This window comes from Vombatus ursinus, unplaced genomic scaffold, assembly GCF_900497805.2.
Source record: "Vombatus ursinus unplaced genomic scaffold, bare-nosed wombat genome assembly UNPS02014786.1, whole genome shotgun sequence".
Classification (NCBI taxonomy): domain Eukaryota; kingdom Metazoa; phylum Chordata; class Mammalia; order Diprotodontia; family Vombatidae; genus Vombatus; species Vombatus ursinus.
Window position 1 is genome coordinate 9,804,183 of NW_020954564.1, and position 18,918 is coordinate 9,823,100.

General features: G+C 43.8%; 1 protein-coding gene across 3 annotated transcripts in view; it reads left to right on the forward strand.

Moving 5' to 3' along the window:
• Positions 1-17,730, forward strand: part of LOC114047009 (gelsolin) — a 70,649-nt gene extending 52,919 nt beyond the window's left edge. For all 3 annotated transcript variants that reach the window (XM_027867651.1, XM_027867649.1, XM_027867650.1), the window contains exons 7-17: positions 96-228; positions 1,164-1,252; positions 3,116-3,331; positions 5,807-5,940; positions 7,592-7,682; positions 8,773-8,943; positions 10,145-10,319; positions 12,665-12,789; positions 14,452-14,529; positions 15,214-15,274; positions 17,349-17,730. In XM_027867651.1, the coding sequence (XP_027723452.1) occupies positions 96-228; positions 1,164-1,252; positions 3,116-3,331; positions 5,807-5,940; positions 7,592-7,682; positions 8,773-8,943; positions 10,145-10,319; positions 12,665-12,789; positions 14,452-14,529; positions 15,214-15,274; positions 17,349-17,518 (1,443 nt within the window). In that variant the 3' untranslated portion in view covers positions 17,519-17,730. The remainder of the gene's footprint in view (positions 1-95; positions 229-1,163; positions 1,253-3,115; positions 3,332-5,806; positions 5,941-7,591; positions 7,683-8,772; positions 8,944-10,144; positions 10,320-12,664; positions 12,790-14,451; positions 14,530-15,213; positions 15,275-17,348) is intronic.
• The last annotated feature ends 1,188 nt before the right edge of the window (positions 17,731-18,918 follow it).

Here is an 18,918-nt window from a genome sequence, read left to right on the forward strand (position 1 = left end):
TGTAGGACTTCTGCTGTATCAGGGAGAAAGCCTAGAGCCCTTTCTAAGGGCTGGGCAGGCAGATGCTGACTCTGCCCTGCTCTCTTCCCTAACAGGTTTCCAATGGTGCTGGGACTATGACTGTGTCCTTGGTGGCTGATGAGAACCCCTTCACTCAGGCAGCCCTGAGCTCTGATGACTGTTTTATCCTGGACCATGGCACAAATGGAAAGATCTTTGTCTGGAAAGGTGCCCTAGAAATGAGGGTTAGGGTGGGGAGGATTTCAGATCTCATTTGCACTTAGACTCCCAATTTTGTGGTTCTAGGCAGCTCTATCCCTGTCTGGGAAAGAGAGGGCACAGGGATGGAAGCATGAGTGGAAACCCTTTTCTTATTAGGACTACAAACCACTCTTTCTGGAGACTCCTGGAGAGGTAGCATGGTACAGTGAAAAGAACATTGATTTTGGAGTCAGGAGACCTAGGTTCAAATCCTGTTTCTGATGTTTACCTGTGTGACCTTGGGCAAGTCACTTAACCTGTTTAGGTCTCAATTTCCTCATCTGTAAAATTAAGGGACTGAGTTAGTAGGACTTTGAAGTTCTTTCCAGTTAATAGATCTATGAGCCTGTGATTCCATTGTGCAAAGAGGAATCTATAGAATATATTTCTGCCCTTTGGTTACAAGCCCATAAGGCTGGGAATAGGTCTCCTCTGTCAGTTGGATCTGGTCCCCAAGAGGCCAGACCCGGGACTGTGTGGTAGAATAAAACCGCTTGGTCCAGCAATTGTCAGGGGAGTGCAGAGTGACCTCCTGTTGAGAGAGAGAAGAATTAGGGAAGTTAACTATGAATATACAGATGAGGATGGGGAAAGTGAACCTGTTATTTGGAGCTCAGAGGGCCTGATTCCCTGGGACTTATTCCTTCTGGGAGACATTAGAGCAATCTGAGACTCAGCTATATCTGGCTGCAGACCCACGTAACGAATATCTCAGGAGAGCAGAGATCTCTTCTCTTGGGGTTCTGGATGCTACTGGTTGTCAGGAAGGTCCAGGGTTCCCTTGGAACCTCAGAGCTATGTCTGTGAGCTGAGCTTCCCCATTGGGGTTCCAGGGTAGTCAGGCAGGAAGTTTTTTCCGTTGGAATCTCCCAATTTGATTGGTTCCCTCAACTCACCCACAGGCAAACAGGCGAATGCAGAGGAGAGGAAGGCTGCTCTCAAAAGTGCCTCTGACTTCATCTCCAAGATGAGCTACCCCAAGCAAACTCAGGTGAGAGGCTGAGGCCTTTGTGTCTGGGGGGAGCAGTTCAAGCATGGGGTGCTTAGCCCTGTGCCCCATGGCCTGGACCAGTAAAATGGAGAAAGGAATAGAAAAACCCTGGGGGGAGGCTGTCCTGGGATAGCATCAGCAAATGGAAAAGGAGGGCAGATCAGTCAAGGTAACCAACTGAGTTAGAGGATAACTGCCAAGTGCCTAGCACCTAAAGGGAAGTGTAAGGCATGGTCTCTATCCTCAGTGAACTGCTAATATAATAGGTGAAGAAATGCCACTAACTTATATTGTAGTATCATCAAGGTGGGTCCTTCCTCCAAACCCTCTATCCTGAATTGTGATGAGCCTTTTGACATTGAAATAGACTGGTCTTTGGATGACAAGATCATAGTCTGTTTCCAGGCCTGCCCTTGAAGCTTTTCTAGCTTGGTAGGGTCCCCAGAGCTTGCATTCTGAAGGCAGCTAGCCTTTGGGAGCTCAGGGTCACCAACAAGACTCAATGAGACATCAGAGGAGGACTGTAATTTTCTCTGTGTATGGTTCTATATACATATGTATCCATGTGTATATATAAAATATGCACACCTAGAATTAAAGATACATACATACACACACACACATACATATATATATATATTCTACTAGATGTAAATCTATATGTATTCTACTAGATGTGAACTCGATGAGGGCAGGGAAGATGCCTTCTCTAAACTTTTTTTTAATCTCCCCCAAGGCCTAACATAGTGTATGGCATGCAGTCGACAATACATTTTCTTTTAAATGAATTCAGAATTTTATTGTTCTAGTTTTGACCTTCTGTGAACCTCCTCTAAATTTCTGGAGTCTGTGTCCCCTGTCCAACCACAAAATTGGGTTCTAGGGTTTCTAGGTACCAAGTTGATCAATGATTCAATCAGTTATGAACCAAGAATTTATTATGCATGTAATAATGTGCTAGGCACTGTGTCACTGGGGCAAAAAGGAAATGGTCCATGGTCTTTATGAGCTTATGTTCTATAGGAGGAAATAGCATATACACGTATAAGTATTTTTATATCTGATCCAGGGCATCTTCAGGTTGAATTCATTGATTCTTTTTTTTAAAATAATCTTGTTCTTATTGATATCTTTTGTTTTCATGAAACCTTCATTTCCGTAAATATCTCCCTGCCCCCATTCACCTACCCACTGATCCATCACTTCTAACAAAAATTAAAAAAAAGGGGAAAAAACAGTTCAGCAAAACCAATCAACACATCAGTTATGCCTGATAGTATATGTACTATTTCATACCTAGAGTACCCTATTTCTGTAAAGAGGAGTTCATTGATTTTTAATAGTATTTTTTTCAATTAAATGTAAAGACAATTTTTAGCATTCATTTTTACAAGAATTTGAGTTCCCACTTTTTCTCCCTCCCTTCCTCCCTCCCCTCACTTCTTCCTAAAATGGTAAGCCACTTGATATAGGTTATATATGTGCAATCATGTAAAACATATTTCCATGTTAGTCATAGTTATGAAAGAAAAAAACAGATCAAAAGGAAAAAAACACACAAAAAAAATAAAGTGAAAATAGTATGCTTCAATTTGCATTTAGAGTCACTTGGTTTTTTATCTGGATGTGGATAGCATTTTCCATCATGAGTCCTTTGTAATTGTCTTGGATCATTACATTGCTGAGAAGAGCTAAGTCATTCATAGTGTTTCCTGTTAATGTTTTCCTGGTTCTGTTCATTTCACTTTGCAGAGTGCATTGATTCTTAAACGTAAACTCAGTTCAGTTCTCTTGGAACCCTAAGGGGTCCTGGGAATACAGTAACCCCTTCATCTTCCTATGTTATGCCTCCTTCTTCCCCAGATCCAAGTCCTCCCAGAAGGTGGTGAGACCCCACTGTTCACGCAGTTTTTCAAGAACTGGAGGGATCGGGATCAGACCCAGGGCCTGGGAGTGGCCTATATTTCCAGCCACATCGCCAATGTTGAGCGGGTGCCTTTTGATGCTGCCACTCTGCACAACTCCACTGCTATGGCTGCCCAGCATGGCATGGAAGATGATGGCACTGGCCAGAAGCAGGTATCCTGTTGATGGAAGCATTGGTGGTGGGGTGGAGAGGAGGGAGGAGGGAGTGCTCCCAATTCCAAATCCTATACTCTTTCCATTGAAACACATTGGTCTTGCAGACTCTAGGTATATTAGGGAAATAGATCTAGATCTATAATTTTATTATAAGATACTTTACAATAACAACAACAATAATAGCTTGCATTTGTATGGCACTTTAAAATTTTCAAATCAATTTATAAATATTATCTCATTTTATCCTCTCAATAATCCTAGGAGATAGGTGCTGTATTATTCTCATTTACAGATGAGGAAACTGAGGCAGACAGAAGTTAAATGACATCTAGTAAGGGTCTGAGGCTAGACTCAGACTCAGGTCTTTGGCACTCTAAGTCCAGAGCACCATCCGCTGCTCCACCTAGCTGACCTGGTGTACCTTTTGGTACACAGCAATTTCATTGTAACCAAGGGCTTAACACTCATGATTTTAAAGCTTGCAGTGTTTTCATTTGTGAGATGACTATCTTATAGATGAGAAGACTGAACATCAGAGAGGTGTAATGTTTTGCTTCAGGACACACAGCTAGGAAATAGCACAGGCAGGTCTCAAATGTGAGGCTTCTGACTTCCAGTGTAGCAGTCTTTTTTTTTTTTTTACATTCTTATTAAACATACTTTCACATTAGTGATATTGTAAATAAGAATTAGAACCAATAGGAGGAACCACCAGAAAGAGGAAACAAAACTCAACAGAAGAGAAAAAAATATAGCAAATAGTATGCTTCCATCTGCATTCAAACTCTATCATTCTTTCTCTGGATGTGGATAGCATTTTCCATCATGAGGCCTTTGGAGATGTCTTAGATCCTTGCATTGCTGGGAAGGGTTAAGTTTATCAATATTAGTCGTCGCACAATGTGGCTGCTTCTGTGTACAATGTTCTCTTGGTTCTGCTCACTTCACTCAGCATCAGACCATTCAAGTCTTTCCAGGTTTTTCTGAAATTTGCCTGTGCATCATTTCTTATAGCACAATAGTATTCCATTACATTCATATCCCACAACTTGTTCAGCCATTCCCCAATTGATGGGCATCCTGCCCAGTGTAGTAGTCTTGACATTGCACTCCACTGTCCTTTAGAGTAAGGACTTGGAGACTTTGAGTCAGATTCAATTGTTGAAAGTTTCTAATCGGCTTCATTCCTTCCCCAGAGTAGTTTTTTGATTTTTTGTAGTTGGAATCCTGCAACCTGGTATAGGGAACAAGGTCGGGAGACCTGATTTCTCCTCCCCGCCGAGCTACTGATTCGCTGGGTAACCTTGGCCAATAATGATGATAAAAACTAACGTTTATGTTGAACTCAGTAGTTTACAAACCCTTCTACATGTGCATCTCATTTGCTTCTATAACATTTGGATGAAGTTATTAATACTCTTTTTTGTATCTTTGATGGGGAAACTGAGGCCCAGAAAGAGGAAACAACTTGGTTAAGGCTATGTAGACTTAAGGGGCGGTAGGTATTTGGGCTCAGGTCTTTTCACCCCAAATCCAGTGCTCTTTACCCTACACCACATTATTTCAAAGCACTTTCCCTTCTCTGGGACTCAGTTTCCACATCTGTAAGGTGAGCTGTCTGGACTAAATGTTCTCTGAGGTTGGTTCCAGTGGTAATATTCTAAGATTTCATTTGAAAGGCCATCGTGTTGAAGTGTCATTGTTCCCATAGCGCCACCAGAGGGCGATGTAGGACAGCCAACAAATTTAGAAGGCTTTGTGGCAGCCCCTTTGGGAGTAGCTGGTGGGTGTCATAAATACAGAATCCTAGTATCTTAATGGGGAAACCAGAGCAAATTATCCTAAATTCAACCAGTCCATCCCCTTTCAACACTGTGCCTAGGGCACAGTAATTGGCGGAGGAAGATGTTGTAAATGACCCTTCAGAGAATGACAGTTTAGTCCAGGGGTATCAAACTCAAACAGAAATGGGGCCACCAATCCATCCCTGCAGACCACATATTGACTTTTAAAATGTAATATTATCTATGTTTTCATTTTGTTAAATATTACCTTGTAACATTTTAATCTGGTTTGGGCTGTGTTCAAGAGTGTTGTGGGCCCCATGTGGTCTATGGGCCATGTGTTGGACATTTCTAGTCTAGTCTGCCTAAGTTGAGCTATTTGTAGAAACTGAGGCTCTGAGAGAGGAAGCAACTTGCCCAAGGTCACAGATCCACAAAATGTCAGAATAGGACCCTTCCAATTATTGAGTCAAACCCTCTCATTTTACAGATGAGGAAAGTGAGGCCCTAAGAAGAGCTGCGCTCAGCTTAAGGCTACTTCACTAGAATGTGTGCATTTGAACCCAGATCTAGATTTTAAGTCTAGCACTCTTTCCACTGTATCACTAGAAAGCCTCAACTTCCCCCTAACCCATCTCCCAGGTGGCCTGCATTGTGCATGTCGCTGACTGTCTCATTGCCTTGGCAGATCTGGAGAGTTGAAGGTGCTGACAAAGTTCCAGTGAACCCCTCCACTTATGGCCAGTTCTATGGTGGTGACAGCTACATCATTCTGTACAACTATCAGCACGCAGGCCGACAGGGACAAATCATCTATAACTGGTAAGCATCCTGATGTGGGAAGATGGGCCAGGACGACTATCATTTGGGAGGACTCTCAGCTGGGCACTTGGTCAATCGGCACTACTGGTGGAACTGAGAGGTAGTGAGATAGAGTGGAAGGGACATCTGGCTGACCCTGAGAGATAAGAAGTCTGGGTTTTAGTTCCCACCTCTGCCCCAGACTTTGGCAGACTGCTTCCCCATTCTGGACTCTGGTTTTCCTATCTGAAATGAGAGGCGTTGGATCAGATGCTTCCTTCCAGGTTTAGATCATGATGGTCTGTGATGACTGGACCTTATTATTGTCCTTTCATTTGAGGTTTCCTGGGACAGCAGAGCCTGGGGTTCCTACTGCCATATACTTACTCAGAGTTCTGAGACAAAAAAAAAGGATACAATTCCTTATAGATTACTGGGGCAACATAATAATAACAACAATAATAATAGCTAGAATCTATATGGTGCTTCAAGGTTTGCAAAGTGCTTTACATATATTTTATTCCCATAACAACCCTGGGAAGTAGATGCTATTATTATCCACATTTTACAGATGAGGAAACTGAAACAGAGATTCATTGACTTAGGCAGCATCACACATCTAGTAAGCGTTTAAAGCTGGATCTGAACTCTGATCTTCCTTCAGGCCCAGCTCTCGATCCACTACACTAAGGGTTCCTATAAGATGAGAAAGTTGGCCTATGTGCTCTCTAGGAACCCTTCTAGCCCCAGATATTATGGTTTTGTGCTGTTGAGACTTCCAGATCTTCATCTTAGGGATGGGATGATGGCCTTTGTGCAAGAACTGTACAGTGGCTGCTCATTCCAAACCACTGCTGGAGAGTGAAGACTCAAAAGATCTGAAATTTAGAGCTGGAAGGGACCTTAGAGACCATTGAGTCTGACTCCTTCATTTTACAGATGAGGAAACTGAGGTCCAGAGCAGTTAAATAACTTGCCAACAGGAACACAGGCAGTAAATGTGTTAGCCAGGATTCCAGCCTCAGTCTTCTTGTGCCTAAGTTCAGGGCTCTGTCCACCACACTTTCAGGATTCTTTCTATATCCTTCTTCCCTTTCCTTTTTTGGTGGCCTTCTGAGTCCAGACTAATATCCTCCAGGAAAGCATGAGCTCCAGAAGGATTTGCATGTGGGGGGACTGAGAACCCCCATGTCAGTCAGAAGCCTTGGTTTCAGCCCAACCCATCCCTAAACTCACTGTATGATCTTAAGTGAGATGGTCCCCTTCTTTGAGTTTCAATTTGCTCATCTGTAAAGTGGGGATTATGTGCCTGACTCTGAAAGACCATGTGTAGATGAGTTGAGATAATGAATAAGACAGGGCTCTGCAAAACATGAAAATGGAAAGTGGCAATGATTATAATAACTCACATATATACTGTGCTTTCCTCATGACAAGCCTGAGAGGTAGGGAGTTTATTAATTATGATTTCCATTTTACAGATGAGAAAAGTGAGGCCCAGAGAAATGAAGTGATTTGTCTTCAGGTCGCAGTCATTTAGTGATAGGACTAGACTGTAAACCCAGGCCTCCTGACTACAAGGCCAATGTTCTTTCTATTATATTTGCCACCTCTGTAATGAGGATACTGATGCTGATGCTGATACTGATGCTGATGATTCTTGTTATCGTAGGCAGGGAGCTGATTCTAGCCAGGATGAACGTGCCACAGCTGCCATCCTTACAGTACAGCTGGATGAGGAATTAGGTGGTACTCCAGTGCAGGTAACATACCTCCCCTCCACCCCACATGAATGGTATCAATGAGTAGCCTTTCACTTCTAAATCTTGGCCATACTCGGTCTCAAGAGCTAGGTCCTCCTGTGCACCAGCTAAAGGAAACTGATGCCCTACTCAAGGGTGGAGAGGTCCATTGTGTGATGCTTGCTCTGTGTTGGTAGAGCTGGAGGGTATACAAGGATGCCCCTGGGAGACATTTGCAGCTGTCTAGCTATGGCATAGCATCCCTCCCCCCAACAATCCCAGGACATCTTCTGTGCCTTGGAAAGGGAAAGGGAAAGATATGAGTAGACTGCAGCGTACTGGGTGGGGGTTGCGAAATCCCATTGCCTCTCACAATCAGTTGTCTTTAAGCCGACGCTCAACTGCCCTGGATCTCCGACCACAATACATGTACATGCATGAATGCTATTTACACATAAGTGTGTGTCTAAACATGTATACATACACATGCTTACCTGCAGTACTACTGCCTATCCACATTGTATGCATGTTTGTATCTGTTCATGCTTCTCCACATGCATACATATGTGTAACCAGTTGGTAATGTCCACATGCTGTATAAATATGCATATATGGGTATGTACATATATGTGCATTACAGTATTTTAAGGATATGTATGTGTGTATGGTATTTGTAAGGAGTTGTGCATAGGCACCATGGCATGCACATATACGTACATGTACACATACAAACATTTACTTGATAATGTTTTACAGTACACTGCATGAATATTCTGTGCAGTGTGTATTCTTCCCTCATATAGACTTCTAGCATATAACGTGCATTACACACTTCATACAACATGCATGTGTATATATAGTATACACACATGCTATATGCATATATTAGCAGACACAAGCATATCCATATCACAGAATTCATGTAACATATGTAGACATACACACAACGCACACGCAAACATACTTTTTTATTTTCCCCGAGTTTGGTGGGGGAAGAGTCTGGAGGATCCTTGGAGGGGGCAGGAAGAACAGGATGACATCCCCCCATCCCCACCCCAGGCCCCTCTTCTGACTGCTGCTCTGACACCCTGTCTTCGCTGCCTTTTCCTAGAGCCGAGTTGTTCAGGGCAAAGAGCCTGCCCACCTGATGAGCCTATTTGGCGGTAAGCCTATGATCATCTACAAAGGCGGCACCTCTAGAGAGGGTGGGCAGACGGTCCCCGCTAGCACCCGCCTCTTCCAGGTCCGTTCCAGCAGCTCCGGAGCCACCAGGGCCGTGGAGGTAACTCCTACATCTTCTCCTAGTCTGGGGTTGGAAGCAGGCTCAGGCGATCAGACTGAGGGGGGTGAGTCAAGGGCTTGTAGCCAAACCTCCCCCTCCAGAACACCACAGAGAGAGTGGCTCTGGCCATGAGCCTATGCAATGATACTCTGACCTGCTGTGGACAAGACTTTGAAGTGACTGCAGAAATGGAAAGCAGAGCTGGTCCTCCCTGAGGCGTTGAGGCCTAGCTGGGTCCGAGGGAGAGCTGCACATCTAAATCCTCCCTTTCATGTTAGCAGGAGGAACCCCACTGTGAGAGCCAGGCCACTACAAGGTTGCAAAATGCAGTGGAAAGGCCAAGGGATTTTGAGTCCTGAGACCTGAACTGCCATGAGACCCTAGCTGTGTGACCTTACACAAGACACTTCACTTTGCTGGGCCTCAGGCTCCTCACCTGCAAAATGGGAACCAAACCTCTGCTCTCTACTTAATAGGGTTATTATAAGAAAAGCTGTTGTTAAAACTACCTTGTCAGGGTCAGCGTCCTTGAGCACGAACCTGACCTGAGCTTGCATTGGGAGGCTTTGGCCAGGTCATATGATCTGGACATTCAGGCTGCTCCCAGATGCCTCTTAAGGCATCCCTTCCAACAATAAATGTTATGATTCTACTCTTCCCCCTTCTAGAAGAAAGGCAAACCCCAAGGAATAGAACATAGGGAGGTGACCAGGGAACCAGCCTCAGTGTCATTGCTGAGTGAACCCTCCTTCAGAATAGGAGCAGAATCCCTTGATCCTTCATACAGAGTGGGAGACTTGTGGCCTGAGAAAGAATCGTGGGATTTCAGAGCTAGAAGGGACCTTGCGGATCCTCTAGTCCAGCTTTCCCCTTTCCTAGATGAGGAAACTCGGGCCCAGTGGTCACAAAGGTGGTAGTTGGCTGAACTGGGATGAAACTCCAGTCCTCTCACTCCCAACTCATGACACTTTCCTGCCTCTCTAATATTATTTCAGCCCCATTTTTATAAATATTCTAATGATTGTCTAGTTCATCTTCCTGGGCCTAGAAGAACTTGCTTTGTCCAGTGTTTTAGAACTCTTCCCCCTCACTGTGAGTGGGGCTTGTGGGGAAAGCACCTGGGGATTCAGGATGGTTTTTAATCTGGTTATTACTACATGGAATTATTTCCCTTGGGGGGGGTCCCCTACTTTTCCCCCAGGTGAACCCGGCTGCAAGTGAGCTGAACTCCAACGATGCCTTTGTCCTGAAAACTCCATCATCTGCCTACCTGTGGGTGGGTGAAGGAGCCAGTGACACAGAGAAGTCTGGGGCCCGGGAACTGCTGAACGTGCTGAAGGCTCGGCCTGTGCAAGTGGCTGAGGGTAGTGAGCCAGGTGGGGACCACGAGGGATGGGCCTGGTGTGGACGTGGGCTTGGGATGTCCTTCTGAGCAAATACCTGGTGGGTGCTTACCTCTCACCTTTGCTGAACTGTCCTGCTCAGGCACAAGGCAGACCTAGCCCTGAGGGAGAGGACAGTCTTGGGCACAGGGACGCCTGCCTTGGCCATCAGGGTTAACCAGCCCTTTACAATTCACTGACTCACCCCTTATTCCAGCTGAGGAAGAGAGGGCCCTCTAGAGTTCATTTCATCCCTTCCTCTTTCTCCAGAATAAACTGTCCTCCCTTTCAACTTTGGTGAGTGACTGCAGTGGGCTCAGCCCTGCTCTAGGTGCTTTGAGGACTACAAGAAGAGATGACAAGAGTCCCTGCCCACAGGCAGCTTACAGACTGGTTGGGAGGCAGATTTAGTACAGAGCCTGGCACATAGGAGGTGCTTGATAAATGCTTAATGACTGATGGTTCACATGAAACAGCATTTGCGGTGTGGTGCAGTACTCTCACAAGAGACCTGAATTCAAATCCTGTCTCTGACCTTTACTGGATGCCAGATTGTAGGCAAATGACAACCTCTTAGAACCACAAGCTCCTTTATCTTTAACATGGGGATAATGCTTGCACCCGAACTCAGTAGTGTTGTAAGGAAAATGCTTTGAATAATTATAATCACCAAAAAAGTATGAGTTTTTATGCGCTGAGTCTTCAGTGAGTGCCACACGATTTAAGAGTTGTAGGAATCTGGAGGTGGGAGAGAGATCAGCTTGGGCTGCAGTAACCAGGGAAGGTCTCTTGGAGGAGGTGAGACCCCAACTGGTCCTTGAAGCTTGGGTCAAATTTTGATAGACTGGAGAAGAGGAGGGTCAGAGGAGGGTGTCCCAGGGCTGTCCTTAGTGAGAGGATTGTCTTGTGCAAAGGGGTTAGTTGTAGAAAGTCTTACTTTTTTAAAAAATATTTTCTTTTTTCAATTAACAAGCAAGTATTTTCCTTTTCCCGCTAATGAAAATATTACAGAAAAAAGAAAATCATTGTAATGCAGTCAAGTGAAACAAATCCCACATTGGCCATGTTCAAACATATGTATCTCATTCTGCACCTTGAGTCCAACCATTACCTGTCTGTAAGGAAGTGGGCAGCGTTTTCATCATCAGTCCTCTGGAATGGTAGTTATTCATTGTGTTAGAGTTCTTAATTCTTCCAAAGTTTCTGGTCTTTATAGTGTTGTTATTGAGTAAATTCTTCTGATTCTATTCATTTCATTCAAATTTTCCCAAGTTTGTTTAAAATTGTCCCTTTTGTCATTTCTTATGACTTATTAATAGTCCATTGCATTCGTATACCCAAGAATATGCTGGTGAATGGTTAACAATAGATTTCCTGAAAAAAAAAAGGGCCCACAACACACTTTTAAGTTTAATATGAATCATTACCATTTTTATCCATCACTTTCTTAAGTCTAGACAGTCACAATAACAACAAAAATCAAGCAAGCCCTGATTCGTAGCATTTGTAAATTTCTGGGGTGTAAATGTTCACACTGAAAATTCAATACTTTGGTCTTTCTATCAGTTGGAACCAGCTTGTAGCTCCAACACCCTACTGCTTATACCATAATCTCTTCAACCATTTCCCAATTCTGGGCAACCCCTTCATTTCCAATTTTTTGCTACCACAAAAGGGGTTCATATAAATATTTTTGTACATATGGGTCCTTTTTTTCTGATCTCTTTGAGGTGTAGGCCTAGTAGTAGTATTGTTGGGTTGGGGGTATTACCATTTAGTAACTTCCAGGGTCATAATTCAGAGGCTTTCTTTTTGTTTGGTTGTTTTTTTTTTTTTCTAGGCAATGGGGTTAAGTGACTTGCCCAGGGTCACACAGCTAGTGTCAAGTGTTTGGTCTGAGGCCAGATTTGAGCTTAGGTCCTCCTGACTTCAGGGCTGGTGCTCTATCGACTGCGCCACCTAGCTGCCCCCAAATCTCTAGTTGCCTTCTTTTTTTTTTTGGTGAGGCAATTGGGGTTAAGTGACTTGCCCAGGGTCGCACAGCTAGTGAGTGTCATGTGTCTGAGGCCGCATTTGAACTCAGGTCCTCCTGACTCCAGGGCCAGTGTTCTATCCACTGCACCACCTAGCTGCCCCTAGAGGCTTTCTTTTTGGCCTAGCTATGAAAGACAAGAATTAATGGGGCCATGTTTAGGGGAAGAGGGAGGCCTAAGGAACAGTTGGTTTGACCAGTGGAATAAGGATTCTTCCTTTAGGAGTAATGAGACCCAAAGCTCGTAAAATATATTCACAGAGGAAGCCAAGAAGACAGCAGCCATTTGTTTGTATGTCCCACACAGATAGCTTCTGGGAAGCCCTGGGCGGGAAGGCTGCGTACCGCACATCTCCACGGCTGAAGGACAAGAAGCTGGACGTCCACCCCCCTCGTCTCTTTGCCTGCTCCAACAAGATTGGTCGCTTTGTGGTGAGTTCAAGAAAATAGGTCTGAAGCTGTCTCCCTCTTTCTGCTTTCCCCTCTCAGAGAAAGGACCAAAAGTGTGGGGCCAGTTTGGACCATGAATGTAAGATGTTAATTTGATCAAGTTTACACAAATGTTGTTTTCCCTTGTGTAGGCAGAGGGTGCAGGAGGTCCCCTCTGCATATTCATCATCTGAGACAGATTCACAGGGCAAAAATAGGCCTATCCTTTCTTAATTATATGATCCCTGAGAAGACCATTAAAGCCTCTCTGGGTACAGTGGGAGCAAAAATACTTTTTTTGGTTGATTTGGATATAAAATCATTACAAACGTATGATTCTCGTTGGTCTGGTAAAGGCTTATAATAGGCTTATGGAGATCAAAACCCTGGGGACACAAGGAGATCCCTGATGACAGGAGGGACTGCCTTCTGCATCATCACTAAAACACAACAGATTGAAAGACAGCCTTGGCAGAATGGAAAGAGAGCTGGCCTCAGAGTCGGGAGGAACTGGGTTCAAATCTTGCCTCTGACACAAGACACTTAACCTCTTAATGCCCTGGGCAAATTTCTAAGGCTGTAAGTTGCAGGACAGTGCATGGTGTGTAGCAGGAGTCTCTTCATCGGGAGTTCCAATGAAATTACAGGCCCATGCCAAAAGCAAATAAACCCAAAACACAGATATGGTGGATTGACTCCCGATGGTAAGGATATTGGTTACTCTTCCCACTTGCTGAGATAACTCACTTTATGTGGGTATGTGGCACCACCCACATTGGCTTTGATGTCTCTCCCAGCATTACATGGCACCCATGGCAGCTGGGTATTGCAGAGCTTGATTTAAGTTCAAACCACACCTCAAACACTTCATTAGTTATCTGACTCTGAACAAGTCACTCAACCTCTTACAATCTCAATTTCCTCATCTGTAAAAGGGGGGTAATCCTAGCACTTGTCTCCCAGGGTTGATGGGATGCATGAGATAACATATGTAAAGTGCAAGCTTTTAAACACTCTGTTAGTGCTAGTTATTATTATTAGTAAGGAGTAACCCTGAAGAAATTGATGCCATTCAAAAAAATTGAAATGAAAGGTTTACTCCAGCATTATGCATCCTTGACAGCTGGGAAAGCCTTTCTGCAGTTTGAGGTTTTTACATCTTGCTCTGAGTGGGGAGGGAGACCTGCTTTCACTATGCTGCCATGGGAAAGGCTTCCCCAGGGAAGTTACTGAATGCACTCCTTATTCCCATTTGACTTGAATACTCATCACTTTGTGCAGGGAGAATAGGGAGATGGGGAGAAAGAGAGATGAGACGTCACTCCTCAGACTGGACTAGGCTAAGAGCCTCCTCCCACCAACTATTTAGCAAAGGAAGGGGTATGGGCCAGCAGCTGTATGTTGTGGGAAAATCACTGGACTAGGAGTGAGAAATTCTTGAGTTGATTCCTGGTTCCGTCTTTTTACTGGCCGTATGTTGCTATTCAAAGCATTTAATATCACTGAGATTCAGCTTCCTTATTTAGAAGGTGGAGATTTTGCCCCTATAGTGCCTATGGCATATGAGTATCTTTAGATGATTCTGAATGGCTAGAGCCTGGAGAAGGGAAGGGATTTCTTTTTTTTTTCTCTTTTCTTTCATTAATCCTTCCTGCTTCTTTCCAGATTGAAGAGGTTCCTGGGGAATTTATGCAAGAAGATCTGGCTACAGATGATGTCATGCTCTTGGACACCTGGGATCAGGTCTGCAAGATGGAGAGGAGGAGAAGGGAGGGAGGGAAGATAGATAGAAGAAGAGCTAGCCTAGCTACCTGGGCCCCATCCTTCCCAAAGGAATGGTGCCTCTACTGTGCTTAATTGCCTGGGAGAAGCTATAGCACACGAAGTGCACTTTTTTCCCCCCAAGGTTAGTCTAAGGACATGGTGAGATTTAACTTTCCTTTACCAGGCCTGCAGTGAGGCCCTTGCTCTGAGTCCTTTGGACAAGCCTATACAGTAACTGTCTCTGGGCTCTCATGATGTTCTGTTCTTCTGGAGGTGGGGTTGTGTAGGGAGGAATTGAAGGGTTAGACAGCTTTCCAGCTACTGAAGAACTACGTGTACTAGTAGCATCCTTTAAGCTTTTGCTCCCTGGGACAAGATCCAGACCACCTTGCCCTAGTGGCAGCTTTCCATGCTGCATCCCCACCTTCCTTCTTGTGGCACAACCTTCAGCTGGTCCTCCCACAGACTATTCAGCCTAAGAGACCCCACTTGAAATAGGGACACAGAGCCATCTATGCTTCCAAGATCGAGGACTCAGCCCAGACCCAAGTGCAAAGGAAAATGATATTTGAAAGGATAGCATCCACTCTCCCTCATCAGCTCCAACCTTGGTGGCTGCCCTTCCCTGTATGTAACGTATCTTCCTTCATGTTGAATGTACAGGTATACGTCTGGGTTGGAAAGGACTCTCAAGAAGAGGAAAAGACAGAAGCCTTAACATCTGGTAACTTCCTGTTCCTTTCTGTCTGTTTTGATGTCGTTCAGCAGGAAGTGAGATGGGGAGCAGGGTAGGGTGGAGCAGGTATGAGGTTGGTTCTCCTGGGTGTGTAAAGCTCATTTTATGGGACCCAAAATTTCTTTATAAGAAGCTATTGCCCTTTAGATCCTCCCCCTACAGCACCACTGTCTTCTACCTAAAACATTCAAAAAAGAAAGTAGTGGGGAAAGCACTGGACTGAGTGAGAATGAGGAGGCCTTGGTTCCAGTCCTGGCTACCACCTTCTAACAGTGCTATGACTGTCAAGCAAATTCCTTCTCCTTTGTGGGATTTAGTTCCCTCTGCTGGAAAAAAGAGGATGTTAGAATACTAGAGAGTTTATGGGGTCCCCTTGCAGCTTGAACATTCTAGGTTCTGTGTTAGAACATTCTGAACTTTATGTTCTAGCATAGCTCACCGAGATAACGTATTTTGTGTTTTGTCAACCTTAAAATGACATTATGCATGTCGGCTGTTATTGTTCTTAGGTTCCAGGGCTCCTTCTAGCTAAAATATTTTGTGTCCCAATGCAACTTGCAGTCTAAACATCCTTTTATCCCATGAGACAAAACTGTAGTGATGTAACAGCAGAATATCCAGGTCAGAAGGGACCTCAAGGATCATCCAGTCCAACCCGTGCCTAAACATGGAACTCCTCTACTGTATCTCTGACAAGTGATCTGACCTCCCCACCATTGTTAACAAAGACTCCACTGCCTCCCAAGCCTGCCCGCTTTTGAACACTGTCATAGTTTAGGAAGTTCTTCCTTAAATCCAGGTGAAAGCTGCCTCTTTACAGCTTTCACTCACTCACTGCTTCTAGTTTTGGCCTTGGAGGCCAAGCAGAATGAATCTCATCTCCCTTTCCCATGATGGTCCTTCAGCCACTTGAACATAGCAATCATTCCCCCTTTTCCTCTCCCCAAGTCTTTGCCTCTCTAGGCTAAACATCTCCAGTTCCTTCAAATGATTTTTATATAGCAAGGTCTCTCATACCCTGTTGGAGAGGCACTCTGGTTTTTTAATGTCTTTCTTAAAACATGGCATCCAGAACTAAATCTTGTACTCTAGATATGGTATGATGAGGGCAGATAGCAGGGAGGACCATCACCTGCTGAGTTTTGGACTCTATGTCTTCATGAATGCAGTCCAATCTAGTATTTGCCAATTTGGCTGCCATGTTCACTCATGCACAGCCCTCTGGGGTATTCCCAGAGATCTCCCTCCAGGTTGGCCTTGACATACTACTTTTTAGGCCCAATCATTTCCATAGTTCATAATCCACTTAACTAGTACTGTCATCTCGCTCACATCTTTCTATCTTGTTTATGAGATAATCATGAGAGACTCTGCCAAATGTTTTGATCAAATCTAGGTACACTGTGCCTACAACATTTTCCTGATCTCCCAGTCTAGTAACCATACCAAAAAAGAAAACCAGGTTGGTCTGCCATGCTTAAACCCATCTTTTATCATATATTCTACATTTTTGGTCAGAATATTGTGTAGTTTGTTTATATTACTCTTCAGTTAGGGTGAACACTGCTAGGTGGTGCAGTGTTTAGAGTGCCAGACCTGGAGTCAGGAGGACCTGAGTTCAAATCTGGCCTCAGACACTTGACACTTACTAGGTGTGTGACCCTGGCCAAGTTACTTGCCTACAAAAACAAAACAAAATAAATTTTAAAACATATATATTTTTAAAAGAGCAAACCATCCAGGAGGGCTGACTTTCCCTTTAGAATCTCAGGACATAAGATCTTGCCATTTCTCTGACCTCCTTGAAATCTGCTCTTCCAAATCTGGTGTGCCCATCAGACTCTGGCCTTTCCTTCTCTATCATGAACTCTCTTAATAATGATTAGTCACTTCTTCCCAAAATTTCCATCATTTCTACATTAGCAACAAGAACACAGGCAATTAAACACAAGCTATATATCATCATTTGCCAACTTCTGCCCTAAAAGGCCATCAGCAAAGGAGGATGAAGATACTAATAACCCCTGGGTTTTTGTTTCCCTCTTTGTGTGTCTTTCTGTAGCCAAGCGGTATATAGAAACTGATCCTGCAAACAGGGATCGTCGAACACCCATCACTATTGTGAAGCAAGGCTTCGAGCCACCCTCATTCATGGGCTGGTTCCTTGGCTGGGACAACAGCTACTGGGATGTGGATCCATTGGACAGGGCCATGGCTGAGCTGGACGTCTGAGTCGCATAAACCCTACCTATTCTGGTGCCTATGATAGCTGCCCATCCAGTTTTCAAAGAGACTGACTCATGGCAGTTTCTTCCTCTCTTTTTTTTTTTTTGTCTCTTGTTTTTTATTACAGTAGCCTAATAGTTGTGCAATAATTGAACATATCCTAATCTCTGTGCTCTGGAGATTTCACATAATAAAGCTTACATGGGACATGTAACAACCTAAGTGTTTCTTTTAGTATGAGTTGAATAAGTGCTTACTCAATTTTTTTGTAGAATGGTTTGAATAGACAAAACTAGGTCAGTGGATTTCTTAGAACTATTGACCATTGAATTGGAAGGGACCTTCAAAAATAAAATGTTAATCAACCAATTGGTAGCCATTTATTAAGGACTTAATATATGCTAGGCATTGGGCTAAGCACTGGGAATACAAATAAAAGGAATAAGAAAGAAAATCCTTGCTTCAAAGAGTTTCCATTCCATTGGGGGGAGGGACAAACTTCAGGGTGGGGGGGAGGAAGAACTAATGGGGACACAAAAGGAAGAAGCAGTTCAAGGAGTCATGGACTGAGCTGAGCTTGGAGTAAGCATGAGTGCTTTCTCCAATGAAGATTCCAAGGATAAGCTCCCCCCAATCAAAGGAGGAGACTGTGGGGACGGAAATGAATGATGTCAGTGTGAAATGGCCTCTGGGGAAGAGGTCGCTAGGTAATCTGGGAAGCCATGGACTGAACAGAGTTTGGAGAGACACTGGGGAGGCAAATACAAAATTAGGACAGTCCCTGCCCTCAAGTAGCTTACATTCTACTTGAACTTTAGAATATCGATTATTCAAGTTGGAAAGAACCTCATAGATCACCTAGTCCAGCCCAATCATTTTACAGGGAAGGAAATGAAAGCCCAGAGAAATCTACAATATTTAGGAAAATGGGGGAGATATGTCAATTAAACTTAAATTGTCTAATGCAAATGGTTTCACTATTTTTAAAAATTATCTTCATCTGTAACCTTTTCCCCCCCAATTAATATGATTCATATTGGAAAGTCACCTTTATATAAAAAAGATCCCTCCCTACCCCCAATTCGTTGCCTCATCTCCTTTTTGAAACTTTATAGCATTTTAAACTCTTCTTTCCCTAATTTGTCCAAGTGATTCAGGAGATCCTTGAATACCTTGCTTACCCTTTCCTGACCTTATTTTCCAAGACCTGGGTTCAAGTCCTAGTTTTGACAAGAGAAGTGTGAACTTAGGCAAGTTTTTTTTTTTTTAACCTGAGTCTCAGTTGTGAAATGGAGCCACAGGGAGAGAAAATCATTTTGTAAAAAGCCAGAAAATGCAATAGAAGCATGAGCTAGCACTGTTGTGCCATGGATGGTCTGAATGTTGAGTATTGGTAGAATTTTCTT